At 48.9% G+C, this 17,507-nt stretch overlaps 1 protein-coding gene across 3 annotated transcripts in view; it reads right to left on the bottom strand.

The window, feature by feature from the left end:
- The window catches only part of HCLS1 (hematopoietic cell-specific Lyn substrate 1), a 64,209-nt gene that overhangs the window by 1,345 nt on the left and 45,357 nt on the right, over positions 1–17,507 (bottom strand). For all 3 annotated transcript variants that reach the window (XM_045002207.1, XM_045002208.1, XM_045002209.1), the window contains 5 exons: positions 8,237–8,306; positions 7,754–7,911; positions 4,913–5,026; positions 3,147–3,477; positions 1,112–1,183 (listed from right to left, as the gene is read on the bottom strand). In XM_045002207.1, coding sequence (XP_044858142.1) covers positions 1,112–1,183; positions 3,147–3,477; positions 4,913–5,026; positions 7,754–7,911; positions 8,237–8,306 — 745 coding nt within the window. The remainder of the gene's footprint in view (positions 1–1,111; positions 1,184–3,146; positions 3,478–4,912; positions 5,027–7,753; positions 7,912–8,236; positions 8,307–17,507) is intronic.

Genomic DNA, 17,507 nt, shown 5'->3' with positions numbered 1-17,507 from the left:
GCCTTGAGCAAGGGGGGTGGGTTTCAGAGCTCAGGCGTCAGCCCCGGCCCAAATATCTACTCTGCAATATTTAGGCCCACTGCCTGAGCCCTGCTAACCTGAGTCAACTGACCCATGCTCTGAGACTTGGTGCCGCGGGTCTTGGATTGCAGTGTGACTAGGATTGCCAACCCTCCTGGTTTCGCTGGGAGTTGCTGGGAGAATGGGGCTCTATCTCCCAGAGGCTACTGAAGCCAAACCAGGAGATTTTAGGCCACTAAAAGTCCTCTGCAGCTCCCATTGACTGGGAACTGCAGCCAATGGCAGCTGTGGGGGCAGTGCCTGCAAGCCGGGGTGGTGCCTACAGGCAGAGGCAGTGTAGGGACATGCTGGCCACTTCCGGGAGTGGCGCACGGAAGGGGCAGCGTGCAGAGCACCCTGGTCCCGCTTACTTTGGGCGGCTCCCAGTCTGTGGTGCAGTGGGGCTAATGCAGGCTCAGTGCCCGCAGCTCCTATTGGCTGCAGTTTCCGGCCAATGGGAGCTGTGGAGTTGGCGCTCAGGGAATGGGCAGCACATGGAGCCCCCTGACCCCCCCCCAGGGGCTCTAGGGATGTGCCGGCTGCTTCTGGGAGTGTCAAAGGGCCAAGGCAGGCAGGAAGTCTGCCTTAGCCCTGCTGTGCCTCCAACTGGGAGCCGCCCAAGGTAAGTGCCGCCTGGCCAAAGCCCACACCCCTCATCTCCTCCCGCACCCCAGAGCCCCCTCCTGCACCCCAACCCCCTGCCCCGGCCCAGTGAAGGTGAGTGAGGGCAGGGGAGAGTGAGCAACGGAGGGAGGAGGGATGGAGTGAGCGGGGTGGGACCTCAGAGAAGGGGCAAGGGTGGGGCCTCAGGGCAGGGCAAGCGTGTTTGGGTTTGTGTGATTAGACAGTTGGCAACCCTAAGTGTGACGTACCCTCATAGCTAGAGACTGGCTTAGGCCTTGAAGCATGAGGTTAATATTGCATCGTTATTCAGAGAGAACTCTCCCCTCCCCTTCCCCTACATGCCATCCAGGCTGACCCCTCCCACATCTTCCCATACAGGCAGATCACCTCCTTCCCCCTACTCCCCAGGCCAAGCAGACAGACTCACCTCCTTGGTAATCATACAGAGCCACAGCAGAAATCCCAGCATCATCCGCCTCGTACACATTCTCACATACTTCTGCAGGAAAACACCAGAGGGTAGCTCAGGAGAGGCAGCCCCAAACCATGCACAGACCCTGCCAGATTTACAGGGGTGATCTCCGCCTCCCCTGCTGAGCCTCAGGTCTCATCATCGGGGAAAGGGCTCATCCCTTCTCAGAGTGGCTGTTGTCTCTGCGGAAAAGGTCCAGACCAGACAGAGCACTCCCTGCACCTCTCGGTCCTTAGCCAGGGCACAAGATGGATTAGAGTGACCAAATGTCCCGATTTTATAGGGACAGTCCCGATTTTGGGGTCTTTTTCTTATATAGGCTCCTATTACCCCCCACCCTCTGTCCCAATTTTTCACACTTGCTGTCTGGTCACCCTAAGATGGATGCACTGGCTGACACTTACCACAAGGCAGTCAGGCACCCAGCTCCCACTGAATGGGGAAGAGAAGTGCCTTACAATGCAATGCACAAAAGCCAGCACATTAGGCGGGAAGCCAGCTAAGCTAGCCACTGGTAGCGGCCTTGCCCTGGGCCATGCACTGTCTGGTACTCGCTCAGGGGAGGGTCCTAGATGCTGCCAAACAGAGAGGGTCCAGGTGCTTGGCCAAAAGCAGGCCAGGACACAGCCCGGCTGGGCCAAAGAGCTGTAGCCAAACTCGCTTTCACTTGGGCTCCCAGGCCCAGGCAATTGTTCAGTGTTCAGCTCTGTGATCCAGCTTTGTTAGCCACCTCCCACAACAAGTGCCCATGTGCTCCACTCTGGTGCCTCTCCCGGTGCCCAGAACCTGCTCCATGGGCTGGCAGGATGCAGGGCTCTTCTCAGTTGTTTCTTTCTGCGCGGATGCAGGGCCAGCACTGGGCACTGTCTCCTGCAGGTGCTGGGTACCGACAAGGTGGGCAGGAAGGTGCTAGTTATTTTGGTTTGTTAAAATTAGCCTCTTGCATTGTATCAAACTGATCCTTTGCCATCTACAACTAAACAGAACCACCCCTTGCCCCATCATCCCTTCTGAGCCCCTGGGACACTGGGGTAAAAGCTGACGGGGATTTGGCTGCACACTCCTAGCAGGCATGAAAACCTCAGCCACAGACCAGACAGTGTACCATGTGAGCCAGGGCCAGCTCCAGCTTTTTTGCCACCCCAAGCAGCGAAGCGGGGGGAGTGGGGGGAGATAAACCCGTGATCGGCGGCACTTTGGCGGCAGCTCCACCGCGCTGCTTTCAATTTTCGGCAGCAATTTGGCGGCGGATCCTTCGCTCTGAGAAGGACTGAGGGACCTGCCGCCGAATTGCCACCGAAGACCTGGACGTGCCGCCCCTTTCCATTGGCCTTTCCAAGCACCAGCTTTCTTCGCTGGTGCCTGGAGCCGGCCCTGCTGTGAGCTACAAGGGAGCAGGTGCCACTCAGCTCCACTCGCTCAGAATGGCCTGCTGGCAGTCACACCCTTTGAAACCAGCAGGTATCAACTCTGAAGGCCTCACACCAGGAAGGTGCAGGCTCTAAATCACTTAGGCATTTGTAGGTCAATGTCAGTTCTTTGAACTGCAGCTGGAAATGAAGCAAATCAGCACAGACTTTGGGGCATGGCTGGAAATCACTCCCTGCAAAACACAGCATTTAGCGCTGAATTGCACCAGAACACCCTGCATTGTCCCATCCTTGGCGAGCCCACCCTGGCCCCTCTTGAGCAGCTGAGTCTATTGCCGGCCCAGGACTAGCTGAGCTGGTCTCAGAACTTAGAGCAGGGCAGTGCTCTGTGTACCCCACACCCTGTCACCATTTCTCCCAACTGGAGGAGCAAAGCAGGCTGCCCCCAGCAAGGCTCCCCAGGGTGTCTGGGGAGGACAATCGCTGCAGAGCAACATGATGATGGGTTTCTCTCTGGCGTTTTTATGGCACCATAGTGCCTGCCTGGCCTGGCTCTGAAGTGCAGACAGACACCTGCATCCCTAGAGACATGCCCCAGGAGCTCATTCCCTGTCACTCACCAGGGCAGGGAATGTTCCTGATGCTGCTGGATGCACTCTCTGGGGGGATCTCCTCATAGTCCTCACTCGTATCGACATCCTCATCGTAGATGGCCTCCGACTCCCTCGAGGGCTCCGGCAGCTCCTCATAGTCTCTGTCCACGTCAGCACCATTGTTATCGTCTGAGGGCTCTGGCAGCTCCTCATAGTCCCCTTGCAGATCCACGCTGTCGGCATAGATGGCCTCCTCCTCATGCGACTCCTCATGCAGCTTGCTGGAATCTTCATCCAGGTCTGAGGGCCGCGGTGGCAGTGCAGGGGGCTGCTCCTCATCCTGTACGTCTGCCTCTTGCTGTGCAGTGAGGGAAGAATGGGAAACTAACCCATGTCAAGTATAAACTGTGGGGCAGGGACTCGACCTGCGTGTGACTGTGCATTGCCAGTATTAAGGGGTCTGATCCCTGAGAGGGGTGCTACCTGCATACAGATGGTGCCCGTTGCTTTTAACGAAGGGCTTTTAACGAAACATCCCAATAAGAGATTTAAGCAGCTGCCCAAGAACTGTGCAGAGCCACAGGACATGAGCTTTACCTGGCAGGTGCCAGTCTCACTACTGGCAAAACTGCCATTTGTAAGCTAGTCCCAAGGGAAGGGAGCTGCTGGAAACCGCAAACCAGCTGAAACCCTGTGGTTTAAAAATGGCTGAGCCAGTTTAAACCAAATGCTGATAAAAAACAACACCCACACTCCCCGACTACAGCAAGGCAATTTGGGGCAAGTGCTGTCAGGCTTGTGTGTCTTGTCCAGCTGCTATACAAGCGATACCATAGCACATTTAAATGGTAACAGGAAACATGAGCTGATTACATTCAATATGGGCAGAGATCAGACCCAATCAGCAATATAGATCTATCTCACCAAGTGTGTGCGTGTGTCAAGCTCTGAAGAGTGCAGGTGACACACTACATATTACAGCTATAGCATAAAGACTGAGAAATCACCTCTGAGAGAAGATTGGTGGCGAGTGTGTGTGTGTGTGTTGAAGTATAGAAGCGTAGACATTATGTTGGAACCTTATATTTAAGTGTATATAACAGCAACAAAGTGAGAGGTCTGTATGAGGCACAGCAGTATACGTATGGCCTAACAGCTTTTGGTTAAAAGTTATTCATAGCATTCCAAATACTAGTCACAACGTGTTCTGTGGCCATAAAGAGCAGTGTGGCTCTCTCTCTTTGAAGCTGCTGGAAGCTATTAACACCTACTTGCCAGGATTTTACACACACTAGTCCTGAGGTTGAACTGACTCTGTGCATGCTTCCTGAAGAGTCCTGAAAAGCTGGCTCTGGCCTGTGCTTTCGCAGAGCATTAAGCTGAGGTGCAGAAAGACTTAGTGTGCACTTTTATAACATTGCTGCAGCAGCTCCCTGCCCCATTACAGACACGTGGGCCCAGCCCAGCATTATCAACCTCTGGTACTATCCAGAGCCACTTAGAACTGGAACCATTCTCCCAGTGTTGCAGGCCTCTCGTGCTGCCCTGTGAAATCTCTTCTGCCCCTCACCTGTGCTTCAGGCATTTGCCCACTCAGCTGTTGCTGACCCCTCCCCTGAGTCCAGTTCCAGATTTGGTCTGCAGAAGGGTGGAAGCGTAAAGTGCCCAGTAGCCATGACCCCCTCCCCACACTGCCCTCCCTTCATAGTAACAGCCCTCCCCTCCCACCGATTCTGACCTACATGCTGTCCTTCCCCGGCAGCTGTGGCCCTCACCCAGTGCTGCCCCCGTACCTGCTGTCTCTGTGGACTAGGCAGCATTGCTGGTTCTTTGCAAACCCTCCTGGGTACCAGAGCTGGTGTGGGACCTGGCTTGTTACGTTTCGTCTCCTCACTCTCCTGGGTTTCCTTTCAGGAAAGAGATCATCAACACCATTCAGTCTTTTTGCACAGGATCCAGAGTGACTCCCTTTCCTACTCTTGATGGGACAGTTTACACACAAGCCTCAATCTCCTCCCTCTGGAGCCTGTCCCATTTCCCAAAAACCCCACTCAGGAGATTAAGGGACCTAATGGCGATGGATCCATTGCTCGTGTGAGACCGGCAGGAATCAGCCTCAGGAAGGGTCCACTCATCAGGAACATAGGTGCAGGAACTAGGGGTGCTGGGGGTGCTGCCGCACCCCCTGGCTTGAAGTGGTTTCCAGTATATAAAGGATTTACATCTTGGTTCAATGGCTCTCAGCACCCCCACTATACAAATTGTTCCAGCACCTCTGAGCAGGAATGCTTCTCATTCAGGAAGCCTCCACCCCCCATCCATGTGCCAGAAAGGGCCACAGTGTGGGGAAAGGCTGAGACCAGTCCCCAGTGCTCTGTGGAGGGAAAGGGGGGTATCTGGTCACATAGTGGAGGTTCTTATCATAGAAATGGAGAACTGGAAGGGACCTCAAGGGTCCTGCGCTGAGTCAGGACCAAGTAAACCCTAGACTATCCCTGACAAGTATTTGTCCAACCTGTTTTTAACTACGGGGATTCCACAACCTCTCTTGGAAGCCTGTATCAGAACTTAACTACCTGTAAGTTTTACCTAATATCTAACCTAAATCTCCTTTGCTGCAAATAAACCTATTACTTCTTGTCCTGCCTTCTGTGGCCGTGGAGAACAATTGATCACAGTGCTCTTTGTAAGAGCCTTTAACATATTGGAAGACTTATCAGGTCCCTCCCGCACTCTTCTTTTCTCAAGATTAAACGTGTCCGGTTTTTAAAACCTTTCCTCATAGGTCAAGTTTTCAAAAAACTTTTATCATTTTTGTTGCTCTTCATTGGATTCTTTGCAATTTGTCCACATCTTTCCTCAAGTGTGGAACCCACAATGACATTAGCCTTTTATGCAACTGCATCACATTATTGACTTATATTCAATTTGTGATGCACTAGAACCCCCAGATCCTTTTCAGCAGAACTGCCACCTACCCAGTTGTTCCCCATTTTATAGTTTTGCATTTAATTTTTCCTTTCTAGGTGTGGTACTTTGCACTTGTCTTTGCTGAATTTCATCTTGATTTTGACCAATATTCCAATTTGCGATGGTCATTTTGAATTCTAAACCTATCTTCCAAAGTCCTAGCAATGCCTCCCAGGTTGGTGTCATCCACGATGTTATAAGCATCTATACTCTCCACTCCATTACCAAAATCATTAATGAAAATATTGAAACATTTTGAATATTCAAATATATTAAAATATCGAAATATTGAATAAGCACAGACCCCTGCAGGACCCTACTAGCTACATCCCCCCAGTATGTCAGTCTTGGGGGCATATAAGGTGGACTCAAAACTGTGGTCTGTGCATCTGGGTCAAGAAGAATCCAGTCCCTGCACTGGGCAGTGGTGAGGGCCCTGCCTGGTGCTGGGATGAATCCGGTCCATGCATTGGGGTCATGGGGAGCAGGAAGAGCCATGTCTGGTGCTGGAGTGAGTCTGGTCCATGCGTCAGGAAGTGGTGAGGGCCCTGCCTGGTGCTGGGATGAGTCCGGTTCATGTAGACAGTGCTATGTTGATGGGAGAGCTTCTCCCATCGACATAGCTACTGCCTCTCAGGAAGGTGGAGTACCTATGCCAACAGGAGAAGCTCTCCCATCAGCATAGGTACCTGCATCACTAAACACTATAGAGGCGCTGCTGCAGTGCTATAGGTGTGGACAAACTCTAAAGGTCGGTATAACTATGTTGATTTGCCACACCCCTGAGTGATGCAGTTATACCAACGTAAGTTTGTAGTGTAGACCAGGGCTCAGAAAGAAAAGAAAGATTCTCCCATAGGGCTCCAAGTGCTGGAGGGCTGATGTCTCCTTTCCCAGTTGCTATGGTAACCAGCTTTTCAACATTAAAAAACGGGACACATGCAGGAGCCCCGCCCCCTCTGTGGCCCCTCCCCCTGCTCCTCCTCTTCCTCCCTGAGGTCCCAGCCCATGGCCAGGCCAGAAGTCAGATTGAGGCCATAGTAAGAGCCACCCAGGGAGCTCAGGCCGCTGTGAGGAGCCCCAGATCCTCCACTTGCCCTGGGTGGGGGGGGCTGAGAAAAGCACCCAGCCTGTGTGCCCATCCCCAGGGCATGCCCCCCCAGGGGAGGTGGAGAGTCTGAGGATCCCCGGGCAGCTCCTTTCACGGTCCAGCGGCCTGGTCATGCCCGGAGCCTTGTGGGGAAGAGGACGAGCAGTGAGGGACAGGGCCTCATGGCAAGGGGGGACTAAGGCCCACCTCAGCCCCCTCACTGGGAAGAGTCTGGGGCCCACCCCAAGCCTTGGGCAGTTGTGGAGCAGCACTTCAGGGAGTCCAGGACAAATGCTGCCTCAGAGACAATTCGGGATGGGTGGTCGCCCTAGTGTGTGTCTGCCCTGAGGCAGGCAGATCAGGCACTGGTCTGGAAATCAGGATGCCTGGCTCCAACACTAACTGGTTGAGGGGATTCAGGCAAGTCCCTGCCCGCTCTGAGAGAGTGGGACAATGCTGCTGTGCTCCTGTGTCTACAGCCTGGCTGTGCCCCCTTCAGCACACAGCCCCCAGAGCCTGGCCCTGCTGGGGGGACAGGGCAGCACTTGCCATGGCTAGGCATTGGGCCTCTCACCTGCTGCTTCTGCTGCTGCTGCTGGGCTGCCTGGCGCTCCCGCTGCTCCCGGGCCTGGCGCCTCACTTGTTCCTCCTCCACCCGCTTCCTATTTTCTTCATCAGCTGACTTGGCCATGCTCTCGAATCGTGACTTCAGGCTTCTGGCTCCACTGGAGGCTGCACAGAGAAATGGCTTCTCAGGAACAGGCACCCAGGGTTAGCTTGCTGGGACACACCACCCAACCGGCCTCCCGTCTCCACAGGACAACCCCCCCCCCAGGTTCCCCCTCCATCTTAATGGGCTGCCTCCATCCCGCCCCAGGCCAAACCCCTGACTCCATCATCTCCTCCCTCCAGCCTGCAGGCCAAACCTGCACAACCCCCCAGCCACATGCCCGGTGCGGAGTTTCTGACTTCAGAGGCAGTAGGAACAGCCATGGAATACAGTCTCTTCCCAGCTGCAGGGCCAGGGAAGATGTCTGGTTGTTTACGAGTGTCTTACCTGCCTCCACAGGTTTAGTCTTCTCATATGAAGAAGTTGGAGCTTCCATCTCATTAAAGCCAGCAGCGCTCTGAAAAGGGAAGAGAATGGCACATCCAGCATGCCAGGGAAAAGATGCAGCAGAACCAGAGTCCCCAGGGCAATGGCCCAGCCAGACACCCATCTGGATTCTTTTCCCAGTTCTGCTACTGGTCTGCTGTGTGACACTGGATGAGTCACATCTCTCTATGCCTCAGTTTCCCCACTCTATAGCACCTCGGAAGCTTGGGAGCCAGAAGGAGAGTCTTAGTTCTTCCACTGACTATTAATATTGTTAATTTCTGTTGCTAATTCTTTGCACTTCTCAGCCTGGCCACAATAATGGAATGCTGACATGGGCAGCAGAAAATAGGGAAATAACGGGTAGAAATATAATTAATGATATTCAACATGGTTTTGTAGAAAATAGGTCTTATCAAACCAACCTGGTTGTCACAGGGCATCATCTGAAGCACCCTCCAGCAGCAGGCCATGGCAGACCAGCACGCCTGCCTCAGTTTCCCTCTTTCAAAATCCCCAGTAATGCCATGCAAGCTTTTTTGCCTCAATTCTCCTCCTCCTTGGGGCCAGTTTATTACAAAAACATAGTGGAAAATAGACCATAACAAAAGCCCCAAAACATAGTCCACTGATCACTTTCTATGCATATAATCCTTAACATCTAATCTTTCAACACTTCACATACCCATGTGGCATCTTCTACCAAACCTGGGCTCTTCTTCAGTCCTCTCCTTCCTTCTGCCAGGTCAACTGCCCAGCCCTTCCAGCTGGAGTGCAAATCCCTTCTCAGAAGGCAAGCCCATGCACTGTTCCCCTGCCTTCAGCTCTCCAGCATGGAGACATCAGCCCTTCTGCAGCTCCCCTGCCTTCAGCCCTCTCCAGCCCTTAGCTTCAGCTTGCTGGCTTAGAAGTCAGAAATCAACTCCCTCTGCTGCTCTGTGGCCTTCAGCCCTCTCCAGCCCACTGGCCCAGGCTCTCTGGCTTGGGAAGTTCAGCTGGCAAACCCCTCTAGCTGATCTCCTGCTTCAGCCTTCCCCCAGGCATCAGCTACAGCTTGCTTCAGGGAGCCTCCTCCAGTCTCCTGGTCCCTGGCAGCTCTCACCTGTCCTTGCCAGACTGAACTCCAGCAGCTTTCAATTAAGCCTCTGCCTCACAGGCTTGGTCTACACTACGGGTTTATACCGAATTTAGCAGCATTAAACTGAATTAACCCGAATTAAACTCTCAGGCTGCTCTGTCCATTTATATGGCCCAAATGCCTTCCTTTAAGCTCGGTTGGGGATCAGCTGAGAAGTCACAGGTGTACTGCCCTCTTCCTTCTTAAATCTCCTGTGCCATGCTGTGAAATTGATATTCTTTCAGGAGAGTTACTTGCCTGCTTGATAACTGTGCTGATGTAATAGACTCCTGTAAGGCATTAGATTTAGTTCTGCTCTGCATTCTGCTTAAAAAATAGCATTGTATACAAATCAATATGACATCTATCAAATGGATTAAAAACTGGTTAACTGATTGGTCCTGCTTTGAGCAGGGGGTTGGACTAGATACCACCTGAGGTCCCTTCCAACTCTGATATTCTATGATTCTATGATAGTACACCTAACGATTGTAAATGGGGAATCGTCAATGAATAGGAATATTTCTTGTGGGGTAAGAGGAAAGGTTCTCTCATGGATCGGTAACTGGTTAAAAGACAGGAAACAAAGGGTAGGTATAAATGGCCAGTTTTCAGAATGGAGAGAGGTAAATAGTGGTGTCCCCGCAGGGGTCTGTACTGTGACCAGTCCTATTGAACATATTTATGAATGATCTGGAAAAGGGGTAAACACTGAGGTGGCAAAATTTGCAAATGATACAAAACTACTCAAGATAGTTAAGTACCAGGAAGACTGCGAAGAGCTACAAAAGGATCTCTCAAAACTGGGTGACTGGGCAACAAAATGGCAGATGAAATTCAAAGTTGATAAATGCAAATTAATGTATATTGTAAAACATAATCCCAACTATACATACAAAATGATGGGCCTAAATTAGCTGTTACCACTCAAGAAAGAGATCTTGGAGCCATTGTGGATATTTCTTAGAAAACATCCACTCAATGTCCAGCAGCAGTCATAAAGTGAACAAAATGTTAGGAATCATTAAGCAAGGGATTGATAATAAGACAGAAAATGTCATGTTGCCTCTATATAAATCCATGGTACACCCACATCTTGAATACTGCATGCAGATGTGGTCGCCCCATCTCAAAAAGATATATTGGAATTGGAAAAGGTTCAGCAAAGGGCAACAAAAATGATTAGGGTTATGGAACGGCTTCCATATTAGGAGAGATTAATAAAACTGTGACTTTTCATCTTAGAAAAGAGGCGACTAAGGGGGGATATGATAGAGGCCTATAAAATCATGACTGGTGTGGAGAGTAAATAAGGATGTGTTATTTACTCCTTCTCATAACACAAGAACTAGGGGTCACCAAATTAAATCAACAGGCAGCAAATTTAAAACAAACAAAAGGAAGTATTTTTTCACACAACACACAGTCAGCCTGTGGAACTCCTTGCCAGGGGATGTTGTGAAGGCCAAGATTATAACAGGGTTCAAAAAAGAACTAGATAAATTCATGGAGGACAGGTCTGTCAATGGCTATTAGCCAGGATGGGCAGGGATGGTGTTCCTAGAAGCTGGGAATGGGTGACAAGGGATGGATCACTTGATGATTCCATGTTCTGTTCATTCCCTTTGGGGCACCTGGCATTGGCCACTGTTGGCAGACAGGATACTGGGGTAGATGGACCTTTGGTCTGACCCAGTCTGGCCGTTCTTATTTCCTGCAACTGTAACCCTGGTATTTCCTGCCTGCCTGGTATGGCACTCAGTCCCCCTCCAGTGGCACCTAGATCAATATAGAGATTGATTCTGCTACCACCTTAGCTAAGAGCCATGTAGCTTTTAGCTCATGCACTAGAGACTCAAACACTAAACTCCAGACGTTCCCAGGTTCAATCCTGCCTGCTGACAGACGTGGGTCTGTCCGCGTTACACAATGATCAGTGCTAGTTAAAGGTTTCATCAATTGATCTGGAAGAAAATTTTTAAAAAGCCATTGCTGGTAAAATTTGCAGATGAGACAAGCAGTAGTGGAGTGGTGGATAATGAGGAAGACAGGTCATTGACACAAAGTGATCTATACATTCTCACACATTTGGGAAGACTTCTCAAACAGACCCCCACGCCAGTGATTGCCTGCATTCTCCGAGGGCAGGACATTCACTCTACAAGAAGTCCTGGATGCCCAACAGGAGGCATGACCAGAGAATCCTATTCCTGGCCTGTGAAAGAGAGAGTCATGAACTGATGCCACTCCTGTCCAAAATGGCTAGCACCTCATTCAGGGAAGGAATCATCTCTTCTCCCTTCAAATTCACAATAGGGCAAGTGACACAGAAAAAGCCAACCCTGGACACATTGGTTCTAACCAACTACCACCCAGCATCAAAGCTCCCACTCCTGAGCAAGCTCATAAAGTGGGTAGGCAAATGCCTAATTCAAGATCATCTAATTGATGTTAATATCCTCGACGTGGCATCATTTGATTTAAGGCCCGGACACGGGGACTGAAAACATTTTAGTGGCATGGATGGCACTGTCCTGATATCAATGGATGGAGGGCAGTCAGTCATCTATTCTCATCCTCCTGGACCTTGCAGCAGCATTTAGTACTGTCTACCACGAGAGTCATGGATTCATATTTCCTAGATTCCAAAGCCAGATGGGACCATTGTGATCATCTAATCTGACCTCCTGAAATAATCCCTAGAGCATGGGTTTGAGACAAACATCCTGTTTTGGTTTAAAAGTGGTCACCATGACCTTTGTAAATTGTTCCACTGGTTTATTGCCCTCACTGTTAAAAGTGTACACCTTATTTCCAGTAGGGTGACCAGAAGTCCCGATAAAACCGTGACTGTCCCGATATTAAGCAGTTTGCCCCTTCAGTCGGGACGCCATTTGTCCCGATATCTTGTTTCAAGCGCTTTTTAATTTTTTTTATTTTTTTCCTTGTTGCTTAGGCGGCGGTGACCGGCACGGGGCGTGCCTTTTCAATTGTTACACTCACCCGGCACTTCGGCAGTGGGTCCCTCAGTCGCCGATGGTCTTCGGCGGCATTTCAGCAGTGGGTAATTTCTTCTTTGGCAGCAAGGTTTATTACCCACCGCCAAAATGCTGCTGAAATGCTGCTGAAGACTGTCAGCGACTGAAGGACCCTCTGCCGAAATGCCGCCGAAGACTCGGACAGGTGGGTGTAACAATTGAAAAGGAGCTCCTCCTGCGGTGGTCCCGATATTTTGGAATTCCCATCTGGTCACCCTAATTTCTAGTCTGATACTGCAGTCTCACGTAAGAGAAGTGACTCAGTTCCAGGGGAATGTGCTAAAGTGGTCGCTTCCCGGAGGGACTCATCCAATGAGTAGTGATGGGAAACTGCACCTCTGCCACTAGACTCCTAAACTGTGGAGTCACACAAGGATCAATTCTCGGTCCAGTCCAATTTTAATGTCGACATGCATAGGGGGCTCTTTGATTCCTCACTGACACTGAGCTCTCACAAAACAAACCATTTCTAGTTGGCTAGGAGACTTCATTCCATCTTGGTGGCCTGGATTATGTACACCTTTGTCAACTCCTTTCTGGGCTACAGTAGTGCAATACACCTGGGTATGAAGCCATCAGCACTTAGGAAACTCCAGCTGGCACAGAATGCTGCCATGTGTCTCCTCAGCAACATAGGCTACCATGAGAGCATCCAACCTGCTCTCTGCTCCTGACACTGGCTGGCTACAGAATATCACATCAAGTTCAAGGTCTCAATCCTTATCTTCAGGGTGCTCAGAGGCCTAGTCCCACCATATCTAAAAGAGCCTAAGATCCAGGATGTAAACCATGGTCAACAAGTCCCCTACTCTGCACAACAGAGCTGGCTACACCAAGTGTAAGGCCATTTCTGTAGGAGTCAGTGCTTTCTCAGCGGCCAGTCCCAGACTGTCAAACAAAGGAACTAAGGACCACCCCAAATCTCACCACCATTGCTCTGCTCTAAGTGCCAGGCACACTTCTGAAACCTGCCTTCTCTAACATGCCCAGAGCAAAATGCACATAAAATACTCCCCAAACAACGAAAACCATACCAGAACAAAACACTCCACTGCACACAAAATTCTCCCCCTGGGGAGAGGGAGAGAGAAAGAACAAACCACATAAGAACACAAGAAAGGCCGTACCGGGTCAGACCAAAGGTCCATCTAGCCCAGTATCTGTCTACCGACAGTGGCCAATGCCAGGTGCCCCAGAGGGAGTGAACCTAACAGGCAATGATCAAGTGATCTCTCTCCTGCCATCCATCTCCATCCTCTGACGAACAGAGGCTAGGGACACCATTCTCACCCATCCTGGCTAATAGCCATTTATGGACTTAGCCACCATGAATTTATCCAGTCCCCTTTTAAACATTGTTATAGTCCTAGCCTTCACAACCTCCTCAGGTAAGAAGTTCCACAAGTTGATTGTGCGCTGCATGAAGAAGAACTTCCTTTTATTTGTTTTAAACCTGCTGCCTATTAATTTCATTTGGTGACCCCTAGTTCTTGTATTATGGGAATAAGTAAATAACTTTTCCTTATCCACTTTCTCAACATCACTCATGATTTTATATACCTCTATCATGTCCCCCCTTAGTCTTCTCTTTTCCAAACTGAAGAGTCCTAGCCTCTTTAATCTTTCCTCATATGGGACCCTCTCTAAACCCCTAATCATTTTAGTTGCTCTTTTCTGAACCTTTTCTAGTGCTAGAATATCTTTTTTGAGGTGAGGAGACCACATCTGTACACAGTATTCGAGATGTGGGCGTACCATGGATTTATATAAGGGCAATAATATATTCTCAGTCTTATTCTCTATCCCCTTTTTAATGATTCCTAACATCCTGTTTGCTTTTTTGACCGCCTCTGCACACTGCGTGGACATCTTCAGAGAACTATCCACGATAACTCCAAGATCTTTTTCCTGACTCGTTGTAGCTAAATTAGCCCCCATCATGTTGTATGTATAGTTGGGGTTATTTTTTCCAATGTGCATTACTTTACATTTATCCACATTAAATTTCATTTGCCATTTTGTTGCCCAATCACTTAGTTTTGTGAGATCTTTTTGAAGTTCTTCACAATCTGCTTTGGTCTTAACTATCTTGAGTAGTTTAGTATCATCTGCAAACTTTGCCACCTCACTGTTTACCCCTTTCTCCAGATCATTTATGAATAAATTGAATAGGATTGGTCCTAGGACTGACCCTTGGGGAACACCACTAGTTACCCCTCTCCATTCTGAGAATTTACCATTAATTCCTACCCTTTGTTCCCTGTCTTTTAACCAGTTCTCAATCCATGAAAGGACCTTTCCTTTTATCCCATGACAGCTTAATTTACGTAAGAGCCTTTGGTGAGGGACCTTGTCAAAGGCTTTCTGGAAATCTAAGTACACTACGTCCACCGGATCTCCCTTGTCCACATGTTTGTTGACCCCTTCAAAGAACTCTAATAGATTAGTAAGACACGATTTCCCTTTACAGAAACCATGTTGACTATTGCTCAAGAGTTTATGTTTTTCTATGTGTCTGACAATTTTATTCTTTACTATTGTTTCAACTAATTTGCCCGGTACCGACGTTAGACTTACCAGTCTGTAATTGCCGGGATCACCCCTAGAGCCCTTTTTAAATATTGGCGTTACATTAGCTAACTTCCAGTCATTGGGTACCGAAGCCGATTTAAAGGACAGGTTACAAACCTTAGTTAATAGTTCCGCAACTTCACATTTGAGTTCTTTCAGAACTCTTGGGTGAATGCCATCTGGTCCCGGTGACTTGTTAATGTTGAGTTTATCAATTAATTCCAAAACCTCCTCTAGTGTCACTTCAATCTGTGACAGTTCCTCAGATTTGTCACCTACAAAAGCCAGCTCAGGTTTGGGAATCTCCCTAACATCCTCAGCTGTGAAGACTGAAGCAAAGAATCCATTTAGTTTCTCCGCAATGACTTTATCATCTTTAAGCGCTCCTTTTGAATTATGATCATCAAGGGGCCCCACTGGTTGTTTAGCAGGCTTCCTGCTTCTGATGTACTTAAAAAACATTTTGTTATTACCTTTGGAGTTTTTGGCTAGCCGTTCTTCAAACTCCTCTTTGGCTTTTCTTATTACACTCTTGCACTTAAGCTGGCAGTGTTTGTGCTCCTTTCTATTTGCCTCACTAGGATTTGACTTCCACTTTTTAAAGGAAGTCTTTTTATCTCTCACTGCTTCTTTTACATGGTTGTTAAGCCATGGTGGCTCTTTTTTAGTTCTTTTACTGTTTTTCTTAATTTGGGGTATACATTGAAGTTGGGCCTCTATTATGGTGTCTTTAAAAAGGGCCCACGCAACTTGCAGGGATTTCACTTTAGTCACTGTACCTTTTAACTTTTGTCTAACTAACCCCCTCATTTTTGTATAGTTCCCCCTTTTGAAATTAAAGGCCACAGTGTTGGGCAGTTGAGATGTTCTTCCCACCACAGGGATGTTGAATGCTATTGTATTATGGTCACTATTTCCAAGTGGTCCTGCTATAGTTACCTCTTGGACCAGCTCCTGCGCTCCACTCAGGATTAAATCTAGAGTCGCCTCTCCCCTTGTGGGTTCCCGTACCAGCTGCTCCATGAAGCAGTCATTTAAAGTATCGAGAAATTTTATCTCTGCATTTCGTCCTGAAGTGAAATGTTCCCAGTCAATATGGGGATAATTGAAATCCCCCACTATTATTGGGTTCTTAATTCTGATAGCCTCTCTAATTTCCCTTAGCATTTCATCATCACTATTACTGTCCTGGTCAGGTGGTCGATAATAGATCCCTACTGTTATATTTTTACTAGAGCATGAAATTTCTATCCATAGAGACTCTATGGAACCTGTGGATTCACTTAAGATTTTTACTTCATTTGAATCTACACTTTCTTTAACATATAGTGCCACTCCTCCCCCTGCATGGCCTGTTCTGTCCTTCCGATATATTTTGTACCCCGGAATGATTGTGTCCCATTGATTGCTCTCAGTCCACCAGGTTTCTGTGATGCCTATTATATCTATATCCTCCTTTATCACAAGACACTCTAGTTCACCCATCTTATTATTTAGACTTCTGGCATTTGTGTACAAGCACTTTAAAAACTTGTCCCTGTTTATTAGCCTGCCTTTTTCTGATGTGCCAGATTCTTTTTTATGTGACTGTTTATCATCTGATCCGGCCCTTACATTATACTTCTCATTCCTCTGCTCCTGACTATAACCTGGAGATTCTCTATCATCAGACTCTCCCCTAAGAGAAGTCTGTGTCCGATCCACACGCTCCTCTGAAGCAGTCGGCTTTCCCCCATCTCCTAGTTTAAAAACTGCTCTACAACCTTTTTAATGTTTAGTGCCAGCAGTCTGGTTCCACTTTGGTTTAGGTGGAGCCCATCTCTCCTGTATAGGCTCCTCCCATCCCAGAAGTTTTCCCAGTTCCTAATGAACGTGAACCCCTCCTCTCTACACCATCGTCTCATCCACGCATTGAGACTCTGAAGCTCTGCCTGCCTACCCGGCCCTGCGCGTGGAACTGGGAGCATTTCATGTGACAGTTCTTAGTCACAGCCGTCAATGAATGACAGGAAGGTGCTCAAATACTGCAGTTTGAGTGCAATATGAGAACCTGTATAGAATGGAATCTAGATCGCTTATGCTTGTGGGTAAAATCCTACCAGGAGCCCAACACTTTCCCCTGCATACGCTGCACCTGTAAAACCCTAACATTCCATTTTCTTTTGTGCCAGCAGCACATCTGTCCACAGGTGCAGTATTGGAGATGAGGCAGGTAACTACAAAGGTAATTTCCTGCAGAGCCATGGCCTTCGCACATGCTCACCACTGTTATTGACCATGCAGCTCATTTCCCAGCACATACATGTTCAATGCAGCCTCCCTTCCCATTGCACCATCTGAACTCAGTAAGAAAACACCCAACCACCTGTGACTGCACAGTGCAGGATCCCAAAAGGCTTGTAACTCAGCCAGACCCAAACCAATGGGCAGTGGAACATGCTAAGCCAGTGGTTCCCAAACTTTAACAACCTGTGAACCCCTTTCACTAAAATTTCAAGTCTCGCGA

This window comes from Mauremys mutica, chromosome 1, assembly GCF_020497125.1.
Source record: "Mauremys mutica isolate MM-2020 ecotype Southern chromosome 1, ASM2049712v1, whole genome shotgun sequence".
Lineage (NCBI taxonomy): Eukaryota > Metazoa > Chordata > Testudines > Geoemydidae > Mauremys > Mauremys mutica.
The sequence above is the reverse complement of the archived record's forward strand: the minus strand, read 5'-3'. Positions and strand labels throughout refer to the sequence as shown.